The sequence below is a fragment of the Apium graveolens genome, chromosome 7, assembly GCF_009905375.1.
Source record: "Apium graveolens cultivar Ventura chromosome 7, ASM990537v1, whole genome shotgun sequence".
In the NCBI taxonomy this organism is placed as follows: domain Eukaryota; kingdom Viridiplantae; phylum Streptophyta; class Magnoliopsida; order Apiales; family Apiaceae; genus Apium; species Apium graveolens.
This window is the reverse complement of record NC_133653.1, coordinates 8,052,404-8,075,267: the sequence shown is the minus strand read 5'-3', so window position 1 is coordinate 8,075,267 and position 22,864 is coordinate 8,052,404. Positions and strand designations below refer to the sequence as shown.

Here is a 22,864-nt window from a genome sequence, read left to right as displayed (position 1 = left end):
ACCTAAGATGCGACATAAAATGCAACCCAAAATGTAATCTAAAACAGTTACACAATTTACACTAATTTGCAACCTATTATGTAACATCGTATTTTTGCAAATATTTTCAGAGTTAAATAGTAATTTTTGCAAATATTTTCAGAAGTTAGTAAAATCGCAAATAATTTTACAAAAAAATAGCATTTTTGTTAAATTCCCTAAAATTATATCACATCCGGTTACAATAGTTAAATAGTTAAGTATATAATTATTTTTAAAAATTCTTGTTCTAATAAATATCCACCCATTTCTTCCCGATCTAACTTTTTTTTGTAACTCATTGCTCACTACTTCTTTCCATACATATCTCGTTTACTTATGAATTTCTCTTATTCTCATCTTCTTCTCATCTAATTTTACTTTTTCATTACTAATATACTCTTTTCTATCATCAAAATTATAATATTTTTTTGTAATTTATTTTAATAAATTCATTAATTATAGATTTTATTTAATTTTAGTTTCGTTAAATTTTTGATAATTTTGGACCTTATTATTTTGAAAAGATCTTTTCGTTATCTACAACTTATTCGTTCTTTAAGATTTTTTTTCGAAAAGTATCATTTAAAGTGTCAAAAAACTTAAATACTGATTTTCCTAAAATACCCTTAAAATTTTAACAAATTTAGTGAAATTCAGTGTTTCATACAGCTTGTTAGATTTAAGATATCGCTGTAATGTTACTTTTACAAGTCTCATAAGCTTGTTAGATTTAAGATATATGCAATGTTACTTTTACGAGTCGTGCCAGCAAGCAAGTACTTTTGGAAAATTACCATATAAGATTATGTATGACAGGGTAAAGATAATCTCCCCTAACAAATGAATTTTGGAGTTTCTGATGAGGGCACCTGGGAACAAAATTCTACCATCAAGGCACTATGTCAATTGTCGGGCATTTCCTGGAACCTGAGCTCTGATACCATGTTAAGGAACCAGTTACGCTAAAATCTTTGTAGAGAAAGACCCAGGATCTTATATTCTAACAGTTATGGTTGTAACTTGTATGGGAAGCGTGAACGGGGATGGCTTGTACTCTCTTGTAACAAGTTGCTGCACCTGCTAAGACTTTCTTCGCTTAAGTTTGGAATCTTGACCTACTTTTACTATTAACTGTAAATTATCGATATTTACTCAAGTACTCAGCATATCATTTTAGGGGGTGAGTTTTTTTAGTAATTATTAACTCTGTTGGTTTTGAGTGTTTAGTTTCCGTATTCATGTCTATTTTTGTTTTGCTGCTGTAATTTTTTTAAATGCTTGCTCTATTATGCAGGATGAGGACTTTGTTGCTGAGAAATATGATTCTGGTTCGCCTACAGATAAATTTTTAAGGAGAAGATACTAATGGGAGCGACAATGGAGGTGAAAATGAGGTATACCAGTCTTCATCATTTGCTTATTCTAGGGATTCATTGTCAAGTGTCAAACATTCAGTATTTCACTTGTATTACAATGGTATAACGTATCAAATTATTTTTTATATATATATTGCCTGCATTAAAATTGCATATGCATATCTTACAAGACTTAAAAAACCAAATTGTTGAGTTATTATCTTTGGCAGTTGTCTTTGAGATGGTACTCCAGTATGGAATGTAAAAAGTAATGCTTCTAGTGAAGTATCGATAAAATTGATAACAAGAGAGCCTAGAGCGAGTCTGTCCTTGCATGTTCCTGGCTGAAAACACTTTCAATCTAATGTACATACAGATGACACTCCAAAAATGGTGCCACTCATATCTAAGTTTGGGCTGTCTCGCGTCACTGGTTGTTCTAGACTTCGTATTTCTGGGTTACTAGACTTGTTTGTTCAGTGCTCAATCAGAGATGGTGCTCGTGATTGCAGGTTGATCATATCTGACCTTGTATGCACTTCACTGAAGATACTTTTAGATGAATGTACATATAGATGATCACCAATACAATGTTGCCCCTTTCCTATCTATGTTTGCGCTTTCTCGTCACTAATGATTAATCTTTTGGGCTTATGCAATAGTTTATGTGTTTAGCACTTTTGTGGTTGCAGGATTTGATAAAGTGATGAGAAAACATTAGGTTGCAATAGTATTGCATATATATTTGCGATGTTCTTAAGCTTATTATGAGGTTTCTCTTTCTTATAAAGGTTGTTCACGAAACTGTAAATGTTGGGACAGAGACTGCTGCAGCTGTGACGGCACAGGCATGTATTTGTTGACGGAGGAATTTGGTAACAACAAAATTTGAGGTTCGTAGCCGGAATCAAGATCTGTGATGGCGGTTCTTTGTCGGAAACATGAACAGTACCCGATGGATCCGATGAACAGTGTTCGTCGGGAAGTATGAACAGTGTTTGGTGGTGGAGATTATTGGGTATTGTTCATGTTTCTGACAAAGAACCGCCATCACAGATCTTGATTCCGGCTACGAACCTCAAATTTTGTTGTTACCAAATTCCTCCGTCAACAAATTGGCGCTAGAAGGAGGGGCTAATCAAGATCAAAATCTCAGGAGAAAGAGATGTCTCGTCACGATGAAGGTTCTTTGACGCAAGAATTGAAGGATAGCCACGGAGGAGTTGCATACAACGACCACGAAGGAGATCCATGAATAACTCGAGATCCGTGAATAACTGTTTTTGGCAGGGGGTCGAAGGAGATTTGGGTGTAGTATTCGCGACCACGAGGGAGATCCATGGATGATGATATCCAACCGTGGAGGTTGAAGTTTGCAGCTATAGCCACGAAGGAGCGAAGTTGGATGGAAAATTCGAATTTGATGGATTAAGCGATTTGTTTACACTGTTTGGGCCGTATCTTGAGTTCCGTAAGCGCAAGGAGGGGGATGCCGAAGGCAGGGCTAGACCAATTGGAGGGATGTAGCGCAGCTTGGTAGCGCGTTTGTTTTTTGAATGATCTTACAATCTACGCGAAGCTTGTTGAATTCTCTTTAATTTGGAGATGATATGATTACGGGAATAAAAGTTGAGCAGTCCGAAAACAGAGAAAAACAATAGCTGCGAATTTTTCCAAAAAATCCTATTTGGTTTAGAAGATTGGGAGAACCCTATTTGGTTTAGAAGATTGGGAGAACCCTATTTGATTTAGAAGATTGGGAGAAACCTATTTGGTATTAAAGATTGGAGTATCCTATTATAATTAGAAGATTGGAGTATCCTATTCTAATTTGAAGATTGAAGAATCCTATTCGATATATAAAATTGGGGAATCCTATTCTAATTAGAAGATTGAAGAATCTTATTCCATTAAGGAGATTGGAGAATCCTATTCCAACAAGAAGACTGAAGAATCCTATTTGATTTAGAATTTTTGAGAACACTATTTAGTTTAGAGGACTTAACCAGGAGCAAATCTGAGGAGGATCGGGAGGAGAACACTTCAAGAAGAAGGCATTACTACCATGAGCTAGTCATCGTCGTTAAGATGATTCCACGAGGTAACTCTCGATTAGTTTTGTTGTGTTTTCCATTAATTGTTTCTAGGACTTGTGCAGGAAGAATATTGTGAAGGAGATTTAGCACGGAGGAGACCCCCACAAACACTTCGAACGCGCTTTGATGAAGACATCTGAGGCCCAGGAGACTTCTAACATATTTCAGGAGAGTTCGTTGATTGGACACATCCATCCCTCTAGGACGCGTCCTCCAGATAACATTTAAAGTTCCATATTAATTGTATTTCTTGCAGGTAGGAAATCTTATCTGGGAAAAATCTCATGATTTGCGAAGCACAGTATCACAATCTATTAAGGTGCGCCCTCTGCATGTGAAACATTCAGTGGAAAATTGCCCTCCCAGGGCGCGCCCTCAGAAGAAAAATGGAAGTTTTCAATGAAGATGTCTTGATGATCAGATGAGTCATAGTCTGTACTTGAAGAATGGCTCGACTAGAACTAATTTCTTGTCTTTCAAGACGCGCCCTTTCTTTAAGGCGCGCCCTCAGAGAAATATTGAGAGTGAGATGCCCTTTATTGGATGACACTTCGTGAGATGCCCAAGAGATGTTTCTATATGAGATGGTTTTGGCATCCCTTGAGCTTTGTAGAAGATAGAAGCCTTCTAAGAATATTGATCTTTGATTTAGTTTAATTACATGAAGATTCTGTAGAAGACCCTTGTCGAGGTAGATGCTCCTGTTATAGTGGACGCGCCCTCGACAAGATGACTTTCCCTTGTCGAGGTAGATGCTCCTGTTACAGTGGACGCGCCCTCCAAGGATGATTTCCCTTGTCGAGGTAGATGCTCCTGTTACAGTGGACGCGCCCTCGACAAGATGATTTTCCCTTGTCGAGGTAGATGCTCCTGTTACAGTGGACGCGCCCTCGACAAGATGATTTTCCCTTATCGAGGTAGATGCTCCTGTTACAGTGGACGCGCCCCCCAAAGATGATTTTCCCTTGTCGAGGTAGATGCTCCTGTTACAGTGGACGCGCCCTCCAAGGATGATTTCCCTTGTTGAGGTAGATGCTCCTGTTACAGTGGACGCGCCCTCGACAAGATGATTTTCTTTGTCGAGGTAGATGCTCCTGTTACAGTGGACGCGCCCTCCAAGGATGATTTCCCTTGTCGAGGTAGATGCTCCTGTTACAGTGGACGCGCCCTCGACAAGATGATTTTCTTTGTCGAGGTAGATGCTCCTCTTCCAGAAGACGCGCCCTCCAAAAATGAATACCCTTATCGAGGTAGACGCGCCTCTTACAGAGGAAGCTCCCTCCAAGGATGATTACCTTTATCAAGGTAGACGCGCCTTATATAAAGGACGCGCCCTCCAAGGATGAACACCTGTTTTGAGCAAAACGCTCCTCGTAAAGAGGATGCGCCCTCTAATTCACAGATAATTTTATTTGAGGAAGACGCCGCCACTATAAAGGGCGCGCCCTCTAAAAGTATATGATTATAGAAGATCGTAAAGGTTTTGAATTTGAGTTAAAATGAATCACACTATTTATGGAAAAGACGAGATCAACGATTTAGAGTTATGATTTGACAAGGAGAAAGAAATCAAACATGGAATGGTATTGTGTTGTGTTGTTCATGGAAGGATCACTTTCACCAACAAAACACGTCCTCCTTTCATCAAAGATTATTTATTATTTGAAGATCAGAGAACTGGTCTTTTATTCTGGTTATGCCTTCCCTTAGAGAGCGCCTTCTAAGATCAGAGAACTGGCCTTTCTGTTTAAGGCGCGCCTATAGGAAACCAATATTAGGATGAAAAAGTTGGAAGAAGCCCTCAAACCTTTGTTAAATGGATTATTCTTTTCCAAGGTACGCGAGGTGCACTCTTTTGTATGATTTCTCTTGATTCTTACGCCGAGTTAGCTCATGTAAGCTTAGAGATGTGGTGCATAAGTGGTAAACCTCCCTAGTCAAACCAAAGGTTAAAGTCACTAAGAAGAGAAGCGGTAGAGAGTGAAAGATGTTACGTTGTGTGGTGTGAAGCTGTTGTCTAGATTCATGAAGCGCGCCTTTATCTGGGGCGCGCCCTATCATGTTCAAAAAAAGAAATAGAGCAGGATGAAGAAAGAGGAATGAATAAGTTCGTAAGGGCATACCCTCAATTTTGTAGATGCTCATACAAATTTTTCAAGTTTGCTAGGGGGGTTGAAAATTCCAATCCCATTTTCAATGGCATATGGAATTTGGGGGTAGTTGTTAAGCCCAAAATTTGGTATAAACTTTGTTCGGGTCAAAACCGGGTCAATTGGTCAGAATTGGGATTTTGGTGCCTAAATTAAGGAAAGATAAGGCATCTATTTTATCACAAAGGAAGAAGGTGCGCCCTACAGATATGGGGAGGTGGGCCCTTATGCATACGAGAAGAGTAATGTTGACGCCTTACATAATCTAGGCGCGCCCTCATTGGTGAAGGAGGCGCACCCTATTGGTATATGAAGAAAATAATTCAACTGATTCTTAGAGCTATCCCCTAAGGTATTAGGGCGCGCCCTAAGTGAGAAACATAGCTTGGATGGGACTTCAACATGGTTACTTGGACGGGTTCTTTGGATGATTCAAGGAAGATGGAGAATTATTATTACTAACTTATTTGGTGCAGGTACTCTATTGAAGAACTCCTTCCTGTAGCATATCTACAGGAAAGGCGGTGTCCGTGGTCAGAGACCTCCAGGGGTATGCCTGGACTGAAGGCCTCCTCCTGTAGTCAATGGGTGTCCTCATTAGGGATGTGGGGTGAAATCTGGTGTGTGCTTTGGAAGCTCTGTCTCTGTAGTCAACGGATGTCCTCGTTGGGAGACTTTGGAGTATCTTGCACTTTGCACCCAAAAGCTTGGGATCACTTGTCCTGCAATCTGGTAGGGGCTCCTTATCGGGGGACAAGGATGCGTCCAACATTTGGGGTTAACCACGGCTATACCTGCGTCCGCGGACTAGAGAAACAGCTGGTAGCGGAGGGTTATCCTTGGCCAGGGAGATGCTTTATCCGTGAAGTCTCGAAGTCGCGGACGAGCCTTGGGCCTTTGTGGTTGGGCCTCATCGGCGGACATTCCTAAAGCTAGTAGAAGACGGTTTCCAGTGGGTTTCCCATTGGGCCTCGGGATAAGAAATCTAAGCCCATTAGGTTTCTTGTTCCCCAAGAACTACGTGGGCTTGATTCCCTATAAATAGGGATACGTAGGCAAATTGCAAGGGGTCAGAAGCGAGAGCGCAAAGGAGCCACCACTAACCCTAAGCAATCTCAGCCCCCAATTATCACCACCACCAAACACTGTTCATCTTTTCCGACGAATACTGTTCATCGGATCCACCGACTACTGTTCACGTTTCCGACAAAGAACCGCCATCATAGATCTTGTTTCCGGCTACGAACCTCAAACTTTGTTGATACCAAATTCCTCCGTCAACAGTATTGTACCTTCTTTGAAATGAAATTGATTATTACTCATATCAACATGGTGTGAGAACTGCAATTTTCGCCGTTGTGTTCCAAGGACCAATGTTAATTACCAAAATTCGAGGGTCAAACGAGCACGAGAAAGAAGTGATAGACTCGTTTCTACAACATGTCGATGACATTGTGTTACGATATATGAGAAGAAGTAAGATGTGAAACTATTCAAGAAAGAAGCTAAAGCTTGGTATTGTTAATGCTCTCCAGAATATGGAGTGAAACTCATTGTTGATATATGATAACGAAAACAATGCTTCTTAATCAAGTAAATATAAATGAGCAATGTTACAGGTACCGAATTTTTGGACAGAATGACGTGGAAGTCCCAGCTTGACAATGTATTTATAACATTTGTTGGCCACTATGATTATAATTGTGTCCACTGTACACCCTTAACTTATTTTTATTTGTTTATTTAAAAATTTTGTTTTTTGTTGCGTACTTACAAAATTAAATGTTTCTATTAATGTTGTTTATGTTATTAATAGTGGCTCACAAATATTATTAACACAGTGACGAGCCGGGACTTTCACGTCATTCTATACATATAACATTACTCAATATAAATTTATGGATGATAACACATGTACAAGTCACCGCAAAGGCCAACGAGAAGCTAAGAAGGTTGCATTTAACGCCAAGTTCGAACATTCTGATGCATCTACTGGAATAGAAGGTGTGACAACTATCAAAGATAGAAAATTGAAGGCGTGAGTGGAGCCGCCAATTTCGTACACGACATGATAACATAATATATAAATAACACGAAAATAACGGGTTTAGGTTGATATTTTTGGTACACGAACACGAAAGTACACGAACATGAAAATACACGAATGAATTTGATGTCGTTTTTAGATTTACCCTTACGTGCACGACACGATACGAAAGTACACGAAATAAATAAATAAATATATTTATCATAATTATATGAATACATATATCTTATAATAATATTTTTACATATATTTTTTTACAAAAAATAGATACAAAATAGATTTAAATTTAAATCCCACAAGACTTCACTGCACTTGAGTTTGTATGACTTATTGAATCAAGACTCGACTACTAAAAATAAAATATTTCATATAAATTATATTTATCTTTATTTTTATTATTAATTTTAATTTAATTAAATAATAAAATTAAGTTAATTGAAAATTAATTTACATTAAATTTATAATGAGTAACCTACTTAAATTTTTTAATAAAATAAATCATTTACTTGATTATTTGACCTTTCGAAATAATAAGGTAAAAGTATCCGAATCCAAACATGGGCCAACCCCGCAAAAGTGCTTCAAAATCAAGAAAAAAAGGCCCAACCGGGCCCACAAGAACCGGCCTAATCATCACTGACCAAGCTCACGGAGATTAATATAAACACCAAATATTTTGACGTGTACTCCATTATTTATCAACAAAAACAATCATCAAAATTAAAATATTCAAATAAAACAAATTAATAAAATTACAAATTTTAAATTTGAAAATAAAATCGCTATCATCTTCTTCATCTCTTCTCTTCAGCTTTCAGATCCATTTTCATCAGATCCAGCTATACACACACCTATACATACACACATTTGTATCTATATCTGCATTGCGAAATTTTCGGAGCTCACTCTATGTTGACTTAATTGAACATATACGTACAGAAAGTTGTGTGTATATATAGCGAAGTTTTCGAAGATGGCGGCGTTATCTGGAATCAGCGAGGAGCTCGCTCAGCTCGACGGCCAAGTCGCTGATATATTTCGAGCTTTATCGTAAGAACTATTTCTTGATTTGATTTGATTTTGTGTTTTTTGTTTGATTTAGTTGATTAATTTGATGATTTAGTGTTTTTTATAGAATTAATTTAGTATAGGATTAATTTGATTATTTGATTTAGTGTTGTTGATGTTGTTAGATGATTGTTGAAATGTAGGAATGGATTTCAGAAGCTGGAGAAGATGAAGGATTCGAATAGGCAGAGTAGGCAGTTGGAGGAGCTTACGGATAAGATGCGCGATTGTAAGAGGTATAATTCGATTGTTTACGTGTTTAGCAGGCATTTGGATTTACTGATTTTACAAACTGTGTATATGTAATTGTTAATTGTATGTATAATATGTGCATTTACTGATTAAATGTGTGATTGTGAGAGGTATAATTCGGTTGTTGGCGTACGTAGCTGGCACTTACATTTACTAATTTTACGATTTGTGTGTATGTAATTATTAATTTTATATATGATATGTGCATTTACTGATTTAATGCGCGATTGTAAGAGGTATAATTTGATTGTTTACGGCTTTACGTGGTTAGCAGGCATGTAGATTTACTAATTTTAGAAACTGTGTGTATCTAATTGTTAATTGTGTATATATTGCATTCACTGATTTAATGAACTATATGTATTTGCTGGTGTTATGGAATATATAGTCGTATAGCGGGAGATAGGCTTGTGAAGTTGATTATGTTTTCGGATAAATTTGTGTTGTAACTGTTTGTGGTGGTGTGATAGAGGTGTTTTAAGTTCTTAAAGTAATAATGTGATGGTTTAGGCGTATTATGTATTGTATATATTGTAGTTTGTAAATATGCAATTTAGGAGAAAATAGAAAGTAAATTTGATCAAAGATATGGTCATGTATTGTACTGAATTATGGAAATTAGGAGAAATGATGAGTCAATACGTGTACTAGTTTTGTCAAAGAGAATCCGGAATGAAATATCTGCTCAGTTGTTATTACAAAGAAAGCTTACTTTAACTAATTAACTTGTACTTCAATAATTGATGATGTTGTTCAATATTTATTTTCCTTGTGTATTAAAGCAATTAATTATTTGCTGGCGCCAGGCTTATTAAAGAATTCGACAGAGAAGTTAAGGATATGGAATATAGCAATGATGCAGCCACAAATAGGATGTTGAATGAGAAAAAACAGTCAATGGTGCCGTCTCAGTCTCAAATTGTTGATTGGTGCTATAATCTGAGAATTATTAAGCAATTGCATTTATACATCGTGCTGTTTGATTTCAGGTGAAGGAGTTAAATTCATACGTGGCTCTTAAAAAGCAGTAAGTCTCTGTTCCAACCTCTCACATTTACCACAGTTTGTGGAAATTTTAACTATATTCTTTCTCCATTTTAAATGTTACAACAAATTTAGTAGTGCGACTCTTATAGTACAGTTTTCTACAATTTGTTCATCTAACATTTTGGGTAAATGGTTTGCTTTTGATGTAGATCTGCTTTAACCGGTTAATCATTGTTGACATGTGGTCCAAAACATTTTTGTCATTGATTTGCCTCACAGCTAAAATTCCAAAACACACATATTGCCGTTATTCACAATCTTTTGGATGGTGATGCAGATATGCCAGCAACCTTGACAACAAGCGAGCTGATCTCTTTCAGGCGCCCGAAGAAAGTTTAAGAGACGATAATAGCCTACTAGCTTCATGTAAGCATATACTGTGTTTTTTAGTGGAATGATACAGTTTTTTCCTGTTACTACCATAAGTTGGAAAAGATTAAATGAGAATGACAGGTTTTGCTGGTATTTGTATTATTAAACTATGATGATTGATGAGTGCCAGTTTTATCAATTTTTATTTGGATGTTGAATTCTTAGCATGTTAAAACTTAAAGGCAAGCAGGGTTCTCTTTGATACGGAGAATATAATGATTTTTCCATTTATAAGTTTGAGTTAATGGCTGATTGAATTCTCTAGCTATGATCCACTTTAGACCCAACGTAATATTGTGTTTGGGAACATGAAATTCATTTCGGATGACATGAATTGAGTTGTCATTTAAACATTCTCAAATTTATGCTTATATTTGAATGCCCTGAAATTTAGTTAAATCCAAATTCTTTTAGTTATCCAAACATGTCATTTGCAGTTTTGCACTAAATTGAGAATTTCAAATGAAATTCCACATTCCAAAATAAGCCATGAAGTTATTATAGTTATTACAAGGACTCTGATACTGATCTGCAAATACCTGAGTTAAGTGTACAACTTTACATCGAAGTTTGGTTTAGTCTTGGTTGTTATAATTCCTTATATTCCCCTTATTGCAAGTTATTGGTGCTCCTTGGCTGAGACATAGTTACTGACGCTCTATGTAGTGGTTGCGACATTACATACATTTCCTTCTCTTGTTTGAATAGTGTGACTAGGGTGTAGTAATAGCCGCCTTTAATCCGATGTGTTCCAATGTGAGAGTCAAGTGTTTATATAGGGAATATCTGGCTAGACCCTTTCTCCACCATGATAGGCCATTGCTCAGCATACCATTTGCTCTCTTATTCTGTAGTGTGACAAGGTTCAGCTAGATCCCTCCTTTATCCATCAATTCGTAATGCAAAATTAAGGCATTCCATACCCTGAGCTTATCATGGACCTAGTCAATTGTTAGTGATTCTATAGAGAATATGAGGCTAGACCCTTTCTTCGTCATGATAGGCCATTGCTCAGCATACCATTTGCTCTCTTATTCTGTAGTGTGACAAGGTTCAGCTAGATCTCTCCTTTATTCATTAATTCGTAATGCAAAGGTGTTCCATACCCTGAGCTTTTTATCTACCTAGTCAATCTGTAGGAAATATCTGTATGTAGCCCTTGATTTCTTGTTCAGTGAGCACTTACATGCTTTATTTTATCACTTAAGCTGAGAAGTTAGACAAAGGTTTTTTATATCCTGGAAGTCTTGTCAACTTGGTCATTTCCCACAGTATATATATGGATGAATCCCCGTGATTGGACACTGCAAATAGTATTTCATGCAACCTGAGGTGAGCACTACATTTGGATCAAGAGGTGATCCAGGTCTCGGTAACATGGAGTGTTTCTAGTCACCCTGATCCAACGCAGGATAGGAAAAAGTTTATAAAAAAAAATAATTGGGATTAATTGGGATTTTTTGCCATATCCATTGATAGTTTATGTTTCAGTGTAGATATTCGTGTTACAAGTTAAATAGCATGGTGGCTGAGAAGCTTATATTAAACAGCCAGCTTATTGCTCAACCATAACTCTTTATATCAAATAGAGCTTGTAATTTGCTGCCTGTTGAAATTGCAACTATTTATTGCATCTTAATTATTTAAATGACAATATTCACTTATTTTACGACAGAGTTATGTAAATTTTAATATAAATTTAATCAATTTTCCTTTTTATTGAATCTCTGAGCTCAAGCGTGTCTCTACTGCAGCTATGACAAATCAACAACTAATGGACAATGGCAACCAGATGATGGACGAGACAGATCAAGCAATTGAAAGGTCGAAAAAGGTACGTAGTACATACTTATGGGAGTAGTCATTAATTTTTTAGTTGCGTCTTATGGCTATGATCAATGAAAAACTTAAAGGTAAAAATAAATTGGATAAGAGGTTCAGTGTGCCCTATAATCATTACTGGGTATTGTATGGTTATTACAAATCTTCCTGGTGGTTGTGCTTTGATTCTAGTAACTATTAAAGCCATTTAGCAAAAAAACACTTTCAAAGTCTTAAGACAGAGACGACTCCATCCAAATCGTTCTCCTGCATACTGATCCTATTTGATGTTAACTATTACTTGACCATCATAAATGAAGTTGATTTATCGAGTTATTGAAGTGCAGACTAATGCTTGAATGACTTCAATTCATGCCTATACCAAGACATTTTGTAACATTCCTGACTTTTCTGTTTGTTATTTTTGGGGCCTTTAAAGCATCTTCCACAAGTGGTTATAACTTTTTTTAGGGCAAACAAAAGTGTTTTAAAACAGCAGACCAATATCCATGGTTACAAAAGAAGCCAACTCATACCCAACATTGTTCATCACAAACGGCACAACCAGAACTTGACAAACCGATTTATGGATGATATTTTCGTACCCAAATTCCTTTGCCTTCTTCAAACCAAATGAGCTGCTCCGCATTGTGCATTTCTGCTACTGAACTCAATCGCCCCCTCCATCTTCTGACAGCGGCAAAGAGGACCACACCTTGTTTATTTCGCGCTACTGCCCCATACTGATCCACCCATCAAGTGCTGTTGATGCATTCACGTTTAATTTTATAGCTCCTTTAGGGGGTGGGTACCAGCTACTACTTGCTGCATTAGATCTTCCACGAACTGTTATATCTAGTCACAGAGGCAATCTTCATAGAAATGAGAAATACCACAGGAATATGTATTATATACGAATGGACATCCTCAGATGTTACAGAATCAAACCAAGACTAGGAAATTACACTTTCATCGAGCTTTTGTGATATATTAGCATTTTTTTCCTGCGGGATTGATGAAGTGATGACAAAACATTGGGCCGCAATAGTATTGCATATTTATTTGCGATATTCTAAAGTTATATAGTGCATTACTAAATTTGATGTGCTCTCTTTGTTAAATAGGTTGTTCACGAAACTGTAAATGTTGGGACAGAGACTGCTGCAGCTTTGAAGGCACAGGTGTGTTGTACCTTCTTTGAAATGATATTAATAATTACTCACATCAACAGGGTGTGAGAACTGCAATTTTCAGATATCACTGTCAATTTCACGTATTAATTTTGTTATTATTTCTCCTTTGTAATTATCAGACTGAACAAATGGGTAGGATAGTTAATGAACTGGATTCCATTCACTTCTCCATCAAAAAGGCTTCTCAGCTGGTCAAGGAAATTGGTAGGCAGGTCAATCTCTGAACTCTTCTCATCCGTGTTCGTATCTGTATTAGCCCTTGTTACCATGTCCTCACTATGATTTGTTTATTAGGTTGCAACTGATCGCTGTATCATGGCTCTGCTCTTCCTCATTGTTATCGGTGTTATAGCGGTCATTATTGTAAAGGTTAGCCTATATTGATTTTAATATGCATATAATTGTCATCTAGATTCTAAATCTTAATCTGTTTCGACCATCTTACCTTATTATTGAATTTTTGTCTTCTATTATGCATTTTTCGGTGACAAGTCTCATACATTATAAAATAAGATTATATTCAATAAATCTGTTCTTGTCAAATTGGTCATTAATTTGTTGACTGGCCTTCTAGATAGTTACTTATATAACGTGTGTCCTTGGCGACTGTCATTTGCTCCTTTTATCTATTTGCCTATAATTCAATCCCCAGAATTCTATATATAAGTATCTAAACTCCTGTAGTCTTCTGATTGATCTTGATCTCTTCTCCTCTATTAAAATTAGACTATTACAACCTTTTCAACATTAATTTGTATTTTAGTGGATACTTACTAATGAGCATGTCCAATATTTATGAAGTATAAACAGACAAATTCTTCAATTCTAGAAAGCAAGCATATCTCCAAGCAACTAATACTCCTCAAAATAACTTTATGAATGTGTGGTTTTGCACTGTTAATTAGTTATGTACGCTAATTATATATATGGTTACAAAAAATTTCAGCTTGTGAACCCAAATAACAAAGACATCCGAGATATTCCTGGGCTAGCTCCCCCGGCTTCTACTAACAGGAAACTACTCTGGAATTCAAATTAGTATACCCAAAATTGCTGTTTGATCTGGTGGACTACAAGAATATTCGCTGTTGACAATGGTGCCTCTGTTATAACATAGCCTCATATGGATTTGAAAGGCAGGTTGCCTTAATGCACTTGATTAGATTACCCTCTATCAATGCTATCGCCCCAAGTTCATACTTGCATAAATTTTCGCATGTTGATTTTGTTACAGCCTTACTCTCCCTGTTAGATATTCACAACTGGGTGAGAAAAGTTTGCAAATTGACTTTGGCCTCCTTTGTTCCAGTATTTATTCATCATATTCATTTTATTTAAATATTTTGTGATTATAAAATTCTTTCTAGACATCTATGTCATCTGCTCATCAAGTGTTGGTTTACCATAAAAAGGTCAGAACAGAGTGACTTTGAAGCTAATCTATGAGATATTGATATCATTTGTTTGTTGGTTGTTTAAATAAATACCGCTGGAGGACAAGTCTTCTGGTCTAGGTGTTTAATAAATATTGAACCAGAAAAGGCGGTCATTGATTGTGTTGTCTCAATTATTATTATTTTCATTGATTTTTTGTTTACAAAATTAAATTTGTGTAAAACTCAACTAATTATTCATCAAGTATTCCCTGTCCCAGTTTATGTGTTTTATTTAAATTTCTATGGTCAAATTTCCCTGACTTCGATTGAGGATGAAAAATTATTCTTTAATAATTTTCAAAAACTGAAAAATGCATTTTTAAATAGATCGAAATAATTTGCAATGATGTTACCTTTTTCTTTTTTTTCCAACCATAAGATATATGCAATTTTTAGTTAAATTTAAGATAGTTAGATGGTAAATTATTAATAAGACAGATAGATTGGGATGGGGTCACCGGAAATATTAAAGCGAAACAATTGATTAAATGAATTAACTTTTGATGAAAGTTATATTTTTTAGGTAATTAATTCCTTAATTAAATTTATAGAGAGTACAAAATCCACTATCCACCCACAAAACCTCACATAATGCTGTTTGATACACTTTGTAAGTCGCATGTTTTATCTGCATTGACTAATACTAGATGACTATTGTTGATTATGGGCAAAAATTTCCAATGAATTATATATTATTGAGAAATCGGATGAAATGGGCAGATAAAGCAGAAGTTTATAGTTTAATGCATGTTTGTTTTATGGGATTATAATTTCGTGATAATGTTTCGAGGATAACTAATTTCATCAAAATTTGTTTTATGAATAATCATATCATAATTTTGTTTGGAAGGATTAAGTATAGAATTGGAATATAATTTTTTAAAATTTTATCATATGTTTATTTTGAGGTATAGTACTTGGGATTATAATATAGTCATTATCCTATGTTTATTTCATATATGATAACAAAAAGGGAATTATAAATGACTTGCAAGAGAGGATTCTACTTTAACTAAACAAACATGATATATGATAATTTAAAGAATTATAATTTTTCGATAACTTTTCACTATTTTTTTACAAAATAAAAAGTTTAAAAATTATAATTCTATCTCATAGGAAACAAAAGTGGCCTCTCTAGACATTGAAGGGGACTTCGGAAGTCATTCCAAGTTCATTTTAAGGTCTGTTTGTGTAAGGACTTATAAGTTAGTTATAGTTTATACGTATGTAAGTACTTATCTCAGATTGTTTGTCGATCCAACGTATAAGTCGAATTTACAGCTTTTAAATATATATTTTTAAATGTTAAGTTAATTTAAAAGTCATGAATTAAAATAATAATATAACAAAATTATTTATTTTAGTTCATTTAAGTTAAAAAAAATTATGACTTATAAGTAAAATTAACCAAACACTTATCTAACTTATAAGTATTCATCTACTTATCACTTTTAAGTTATTTATTAATTTTAAATTATAAGTTATTTATTTTAAAATTTCTCGAACAGACACTTAGCCTCTTTACTTAAGAGTTTACTTAAAAGTGAGTTCAACGAAGTTATAAACCATGTCTAAGTTAAATTTTAAGATATTTGGTATAATCGAGTCTTCCAATAATATTTTAATGGTGCATGTTATTGAAGTTTATCTATAAAATCATCTATTAAATTACTAGAATACTATTTTTTATTATACTTTCAAGTTATTTAATAGGATATTGTTGGATTCTTTTAAAAGAAAGAGTTTTATACAATTTTCTAGCAAAAAAATATTATTTATTTTTAAAAGAAAAGCAAGAAAAGTCGAATCTTCGTACTTTCCTTATACTTCGTCTTATATCCCATTCCTAACCTTCTTAAATTTATGACTGACCTAGTGTTATCGTGTTATCTAGAGGACTGTAATTTGTAGTGAACGAGTCGAGTTTAATTTGGGATGAGCGAGTCGATAGTTTCGAGCCGAAATTAATCGAATCGAGTTGAGAACTCATATAACTAATCAAATCTAAACCTCTGTCCGAACTCGATTTATTTAATTTCACGAATTGGCCGTACCAATCAACCCAAATTACGGCTCTAGTGATTTATTCTCTCCATCTCAAAATACAAGTATCTTTGACTTTTTAGGTGTATTTTTTTCTTTGACAAAGAAAATGAAAATTTCATTAAAACATTGAACGCCGGCCGGGACAAACCCCCGAATTGCAAACTACAACCTGATTGTGAAACAAAAATCGAGCTAACCAAATAGCTATTTTGTTTTCAGATTGTATAACACATAGAATATTCAAATTATTTAATCTAAAAAATATTACAATGACATCTCGAGTAATTCAAGTTACATCAATTCTGAAACTAGTAGTAGCACAATTGACCTTCACATAAGTATCATCTGTAACCCAATGTTCAGAACTATCAATTATATCAACCGATATTAGAGCAAGAGCAACAAATGCCCATAAAATATAAAATATGAACATTTTTTTGTTGTGAAATGTGAGTTTTTGCGATATAAAACACCGTCCCAAATCTGATACAAGGCTTACAGATCTCCCAATATATCATATAAATCCTTCTCAGAGCGACTACCAAAACCGGCAACAAAATACAATTTCTCACCCAAAAAGGATTAGATTTTGGTTTTATTGAAAAAAATATAGATAAATAAAAGATGAGATGAGAGAGCGAAATGGGGCTTGATCAATCGTTGGATGAAGGTTGAAGAATGGAGAAGTGGTAGTTAGAACTCTAGTTTTGGGGGCGACTCTCAAAACCCTAAATACTTTTTACGCGTGTTTTAAGGTGAATAAAAAAGACAACTCCATAAATTATTTTTCAATTTTTTTTTCTAAACAAAAATATACATATTAAATTTTAATTCAAGAAAAAAAAAATAGAAAAAAATATAGGAGCCATGACACCTTAAAATACGCGTAAAAAGTAAAAGCGTATAACCTTAAAATACGCGTAAAAAGTAAAAGCGTATAACCTTAAAATACGCGTAAAAATTAAAGCGACTAATAAGGACGAAGGAGTAAATTGATTTATTTTATAAACACCATAATCATAAAGATCTTTTCACTCAAAATAGACATAGCTCCAACTCTTAAAGACTAGAGTAGATTGATCGGAGGTGATAGAACTGTACTCCTTAACGATGAACACCAACTGTTCGACAAAATGTCGTTGAGAGATGCTTCGATATTCGATGTTAAATATTCGTTTTTGCTTAAAAATTAAATGAGAGATGTAAGTTCTGCACTCTTCTCATCAGTGAAATGTAGGTTAGCCTATTTTGTTTCTAATATGCATAATTGTCATATAGATGCTAAATCTCAGTGAAATGTAGGTTAGCCAATATTTATGATAATATATTGAGATCAGTTGGTCGTTTAAATAAATGCTGCTGGTGTAGTATATTGTATTAGATAAAATGAGAATCTATGAGCTTTTATATATTTAGTTATATTTTCTAGGTAATTAATGTCTTAATTAAATTTCTGGAAAGTGCATAATCCCTAAGAAAACCTCACATAATGCTGTTAGATATGGTGGACTTATAACGAAGGCACTTGTTTTTCTCTGCATTGACTTATGTTGACTTGTTAACAATATATTGACTTATGTTGAAATGGAGAAAATGGGCAGGAGAAAGTTGAAGATTTTTTTTTTTTTTTGAAACTGAAATTCATTAAGCAGAAGAAGAATCAGATACAATCATCACCAACACACAGGGAGGAGGAGTACTAAACCAGTTCATTGTTCCTGACATACAAGGAATTTTAGCTATGCTATGAGCTACCCTATTTGCTTGTCGACGAACGTGTTGAACTTTCAAATCACATCGTTGGCGAAGGACAACCCTGCAACACTCGAAAATAGAGCCAACCTCGGACACATACTGACTGTTCTTTCTTAAGACATTAACCACAATTAGCGAATCACTTTCCACGACCACCTGAGAGACACCCAACCCACACACCCACTGCAGCACTTCCTGCACTCCTGTTGCCTCTGCTTCCAAAATCGAGGCATTTTCATCAAAGTTCTTGAACATACCTGCCACAAAAGCTCCTATATCGTCCCTTAGAACCATCCCAATTTTGAAATGAGACGAACCTTCATGTATAGCAGCATCCACATTAGCTTTATACCATCCAGGATCTGGAAGTTGCCATCTAACTCTGTTACCAGGTTCACTACTACTTAATACCTGTCCACCGCCCTGCTGCTTACTTTGAGCTGCCTTCCATTCTGTAATCATCCTGGAACTAATCTTCGTTGCTATTTGTGGAGTGATAGTTTTATCCTCCCATATTTTCCTGTTTCTAGAAAACCAGATCCCCCACAACACCTTAACCATTTTAATCAAATTATCCTCCGTTTCCACCTCAAGTTTCTCCAGTAGCCAAGTCGATACGTACTCCACCTCTGCCATATTATATCCTCCACCCATGCAGCTCCAACAACTATTTGCAAAAGGACAATCGAAGAAAAGATGACATACGTGCTCAACATCCACATTACACATTGGACAAAGTATTATTGTTTGAACTCCTTTACTTCGAAGCAAGTTCCCACAGGGATAGTGTTTTTGCAGATTCTCCATAAGAAGTACTCCATCTTATGTGGAATTGATAACTCCCAAAGTCTCTTCCAGCCTTTCGATACAGCCTCAGGTTCATTAAACTGCCTATCAAACCAATAGTGATATCCAGATTTCGCCGTATAACACCCTTCCTTTGAATGAATCCATGCTACTCGATCTTTACATTGATTCTGTGGAATTCTCGTTCCCAAAATACAGTTAACATCAACTTCATGAAAGGTATTTCGTATTTTATTCACGTCCCATTGTTTAATGTCTGGACGGAAATACTCACTCACCTTATCACTTATGTTTCTGTTAACGTGATGATCCTCCACTCTATAGCCATTCTTTCCCCTTAACCACTGATCAGAGAAGATATTAATAGTCTGACCATCTCCCAGCACCCATTTAAAACCTTTGCACAATTCATCTCTTGCCATACAAATGCCTTTCCAGATAAAACTTGCATCTTGACCCACCTGAGCTTTTAGAAAATGATTTTGTTGAAAGTAGCGTGCTTTAAAGACTCTTTCAACCAGCGATCCTGTATTGTTCAACAAATGTCATACGTGCTTCCCCAATAGAGCCAGATTGAAACCGTACAAACTTCTAAAACCCAGACCACCTTTGTTTTTCGATTTACACATCTTTTCCCATGAAAGCCAGCGTAAGCCCTTCCCGTTATTTGCTCCTGACTTCCACCAAAAACCATTTAAAATCCTTTCAATCTCATGTGAAAGCGATTTAGGAATTAAAAAACACAACATACAGTAAGATGGAATTGCTTGAGCTACGTTCTTTATCATTACAGCCTTTCCTGCCCGTGAAAGCTTACTATTACTCCAACCTTGGATGCGTTTCAACACTCTTTCTTTAACGAAATTGAAAACCTTCTTCTTTGACTTTCCTATCAGAGATGGTAGTCCCAGATACTTACTGTCCTCCATTCCATTATGAACACCCAAAATACCAGAGATCTCTTGCTGCTTGTCCCTCCTTACATTTGAGCTAAAAAATATCCCCGACTTGTTAAAGTTTACAGCTTGCCCCGACTGTCGCTCATACACATTCAAAATATTCTTCACCCATTGAGATTCTTCCTTACTTGCTTTGAAAAACAACAAGCTATCGTCTGCAAATAATAAGTGCGTAACCGCAGGAGCAGAACCACTAACACAGCAGCCATGAATGTTCCCGTTAGTAGCTGTCTGTTTGATTAGATGAGACAGACCTTCAACGCAGAGTAAAAATAGATATGGAGACAGAGGGTCTCCCTGTCTCAAACCTCGACTCGGAATAATGGGACCAACATACGATCCATTTATACACACCATGTATTGAACTGTAGTGATACAAAGCTTCATCCAACCCACCCATTTTCCATTAAAACCCATGACTTTTAAGCTGTGCCAAAGATAGTTCCAATTCACTCGGTCATAAGCCTTGCTAATGTCAAGTTTCAAAGCCACCTCCCCTTCTTGACAGTCATTCTTCCTTTTCATAAAATGGATCAGCTCAAACGCTACTAGTACATTGTCAGTGATGCTTCTACCGGGCACAAAAGCTGACTGGTTCTCCAAAATAATACTAGGAAGAACACACTTTAAACGATTAGCTAAAACCTTCGCCAAAATCTTGTACATCACATTACAAAGGGCTATTGGCCTTACATCAGTGAGCTTCTCGACACTTTCTTTTTTCGGAATCAAAACCAGATTGGTACTGTTTACCTCAGCAGGAAAAGCATAATCATCTAACCATTTTTTGCAACACTGAAAAATTTCCTTGCCAACTAACTCCCAAAAGTGCTGAAAAAACGCAGGTGTGAACCCATCTGGCCCAGATGCTTTCTCTGGGTGCATCTGCTTTAGCGCAGATGTGAATTCCTCGAAATTATGCTCTACAACCAGCATCCTATTCTGCTCCGCTATAATAACAGGTTGATCCGTATCAGATGCAGGAAGATCAGCACAACACTCCCCCGAAAACACACCTTTGAAGTAGTCTTTGGCCATTACACACATCTGCTCATGATCATCTATTATCTCCCCATCATCTGTAGTCAAAATGCAACATTATTGAGCTTCTTCCTCTTCGATGCTTGTGCATGAAAGAATTTAGTATTCAAATCACCTTCTTTCAACCAAAAAGTCTTTGCCCTCTGTTTCCAATATACCTCTTCGTTTAAAAGAAGCTCGTTTAATCTTTCTTTCTCTTCAAAATAAGATTTAATCCCTTCAGCATCTTCTCGACACTCCAACGCATTCATAATCTCCTTTTGCTTTTTCACTTTGTCTCTAAACTTGTGAAAAAAATTCTTACCCCACTTAGCCATGAAAGAAGACGTAGACAACAACTTAGGTAAGACAATCACTGTAGGAAGAGATTTCCAAAATCCCGTTACTTCCTCCTTAAAAGAAGGTTCCTGTAGCCAGGAGTTTTCAAAATGAAATATGAATTGCTTTTTTGAAACATTCATATCACAAAGCAGCAATTGAATATGATCATGGTCTGAGCACAACACATGATTAACGTTAAGAGTGCAGAGAGGAAATTTACGCCACCAATCCTGATTAGCAAAAGCTCTATCAAGACGTTCTTTAAACCAGTTCGGTTTGCCTTTGCTTTTCTCCCAAGTAAACTCTCCCCCCGTAAAATCCAGCTCCACCAAATGACAATCTTCCACAGCTAAACGAAACCCATCTAGAAGAGACTGAGGGTGAGGGTTCCCTCCCTTCTTATCAGACACATATAACAAGTCGTTGAAGTCCCCAAACACACACCAAGGTATCAAGTCCTTTGTTGCTAAGTTCCTTAACAGGTCTCACGACTCTTGTCTTCTGGTTCTCTCTGGAATTCCATAGAAACAATACAAACGCCAAGCTGGAGAATTCTTCTCTAAGAAAACTACGTCAATGTGGTTAGTAGAGGAATCAGTAACTTTACATGCCACCGTTTACTTCCACATAACAGCTAACCCTCCTCCCTGGCCAATCCTATTTACTGCAAAACAATCTGAAAAACCATACTTACTGCAAAGCTCATCAATTCTACCTTTATCCACCTTAGTTTCTGAAAGGAAAAGAAATGTGGGTTTTAGAGACCTTATAACGTCTCCTAGAACACGAACTGTACGAGGGTTCCCCAACCCTCGACAGTTCCAACTTAAGAGATTCATAATGAGCGGCTAGCTTGCTGAGCAAGCGTAGCCAAATATTGTTGAGATGATACTGAACAATCCATATTAGAAAGACCAGCTTCATGTTGTACGATTACTTTGTTAACCGCCTCTAGGTTTTTTAGGACATCGTCTGTATCCATAACTCTTTTTGAGTCAGGCCCACTCCTTCTCCTTTTCCTATCCTCGACATGCAGCCCAATAATTTCCTCATCCCCTGGCCCAGATTTACCAT

At 36.1% G+C, this 22,864-nt stretch overlaps 2 protein-coding genes across 2 annotated transcripts; one reads left to right on the top strand and one right to left on the bottom strand.

Annotated features, from left to right (window-relative positions):
• Positions 1 to 1,252: 1,252 nt before the first annotated feature.
• Positions 1,253 to 14,788, top strand: LOC141672336 (putative plant SNARE 11). The gene is made up of 11 exons (XM_074478907.1): positions 1,253 to 1,415; positions 8,609 to 8,719; positions 8,881 to 8,973; positions 9,796 to 9,889; positions 9,979 to 10,016; positions 10,314 to 10,402; positions 12,163 to 12,242; positions 13,354 to 13,410; positions 13,542 to 13,634; positions 13,717 to 13,791; positions 14,369 to 14,788. The coding sequence occupies exons 1-11, from the start codon at positions 1,387 to 1,389 to the stop codon at positions 14,459 to 14,461; spliced, it is 852 nt and encodes a 283-aa protein (XP_074335008.1). The 5' UTR covers positions 1,253 to 1,386; the 3' UTR covers positions 14,462 to 14,788.
• A 6,725-nt stretch (positions 14,789 to 21,513) lies between these two features.
• On the bottom strand, positions 21,514 to 22,629 carry LOC141673201 (uncharacterized). Its single transcript, XM_074479935.1, has 3 exons — positions 22,412 to 22,629; positions 22,235 to 22,301; positions 21,514 to 22,185 (listed from the first exon to the last, which is right to left on the bottom strand). The coding sequence occupies exons 1-3, from the start codon at positions 22,627 to 22,629 to the stop codon at positions 21,514 to 21,516; spliced, it is 957 nt and encodes a 318-aa protein (XP_074336036.1).
• Positions 22,630 to 22,864: the final 235 nt, after the last annotated feature.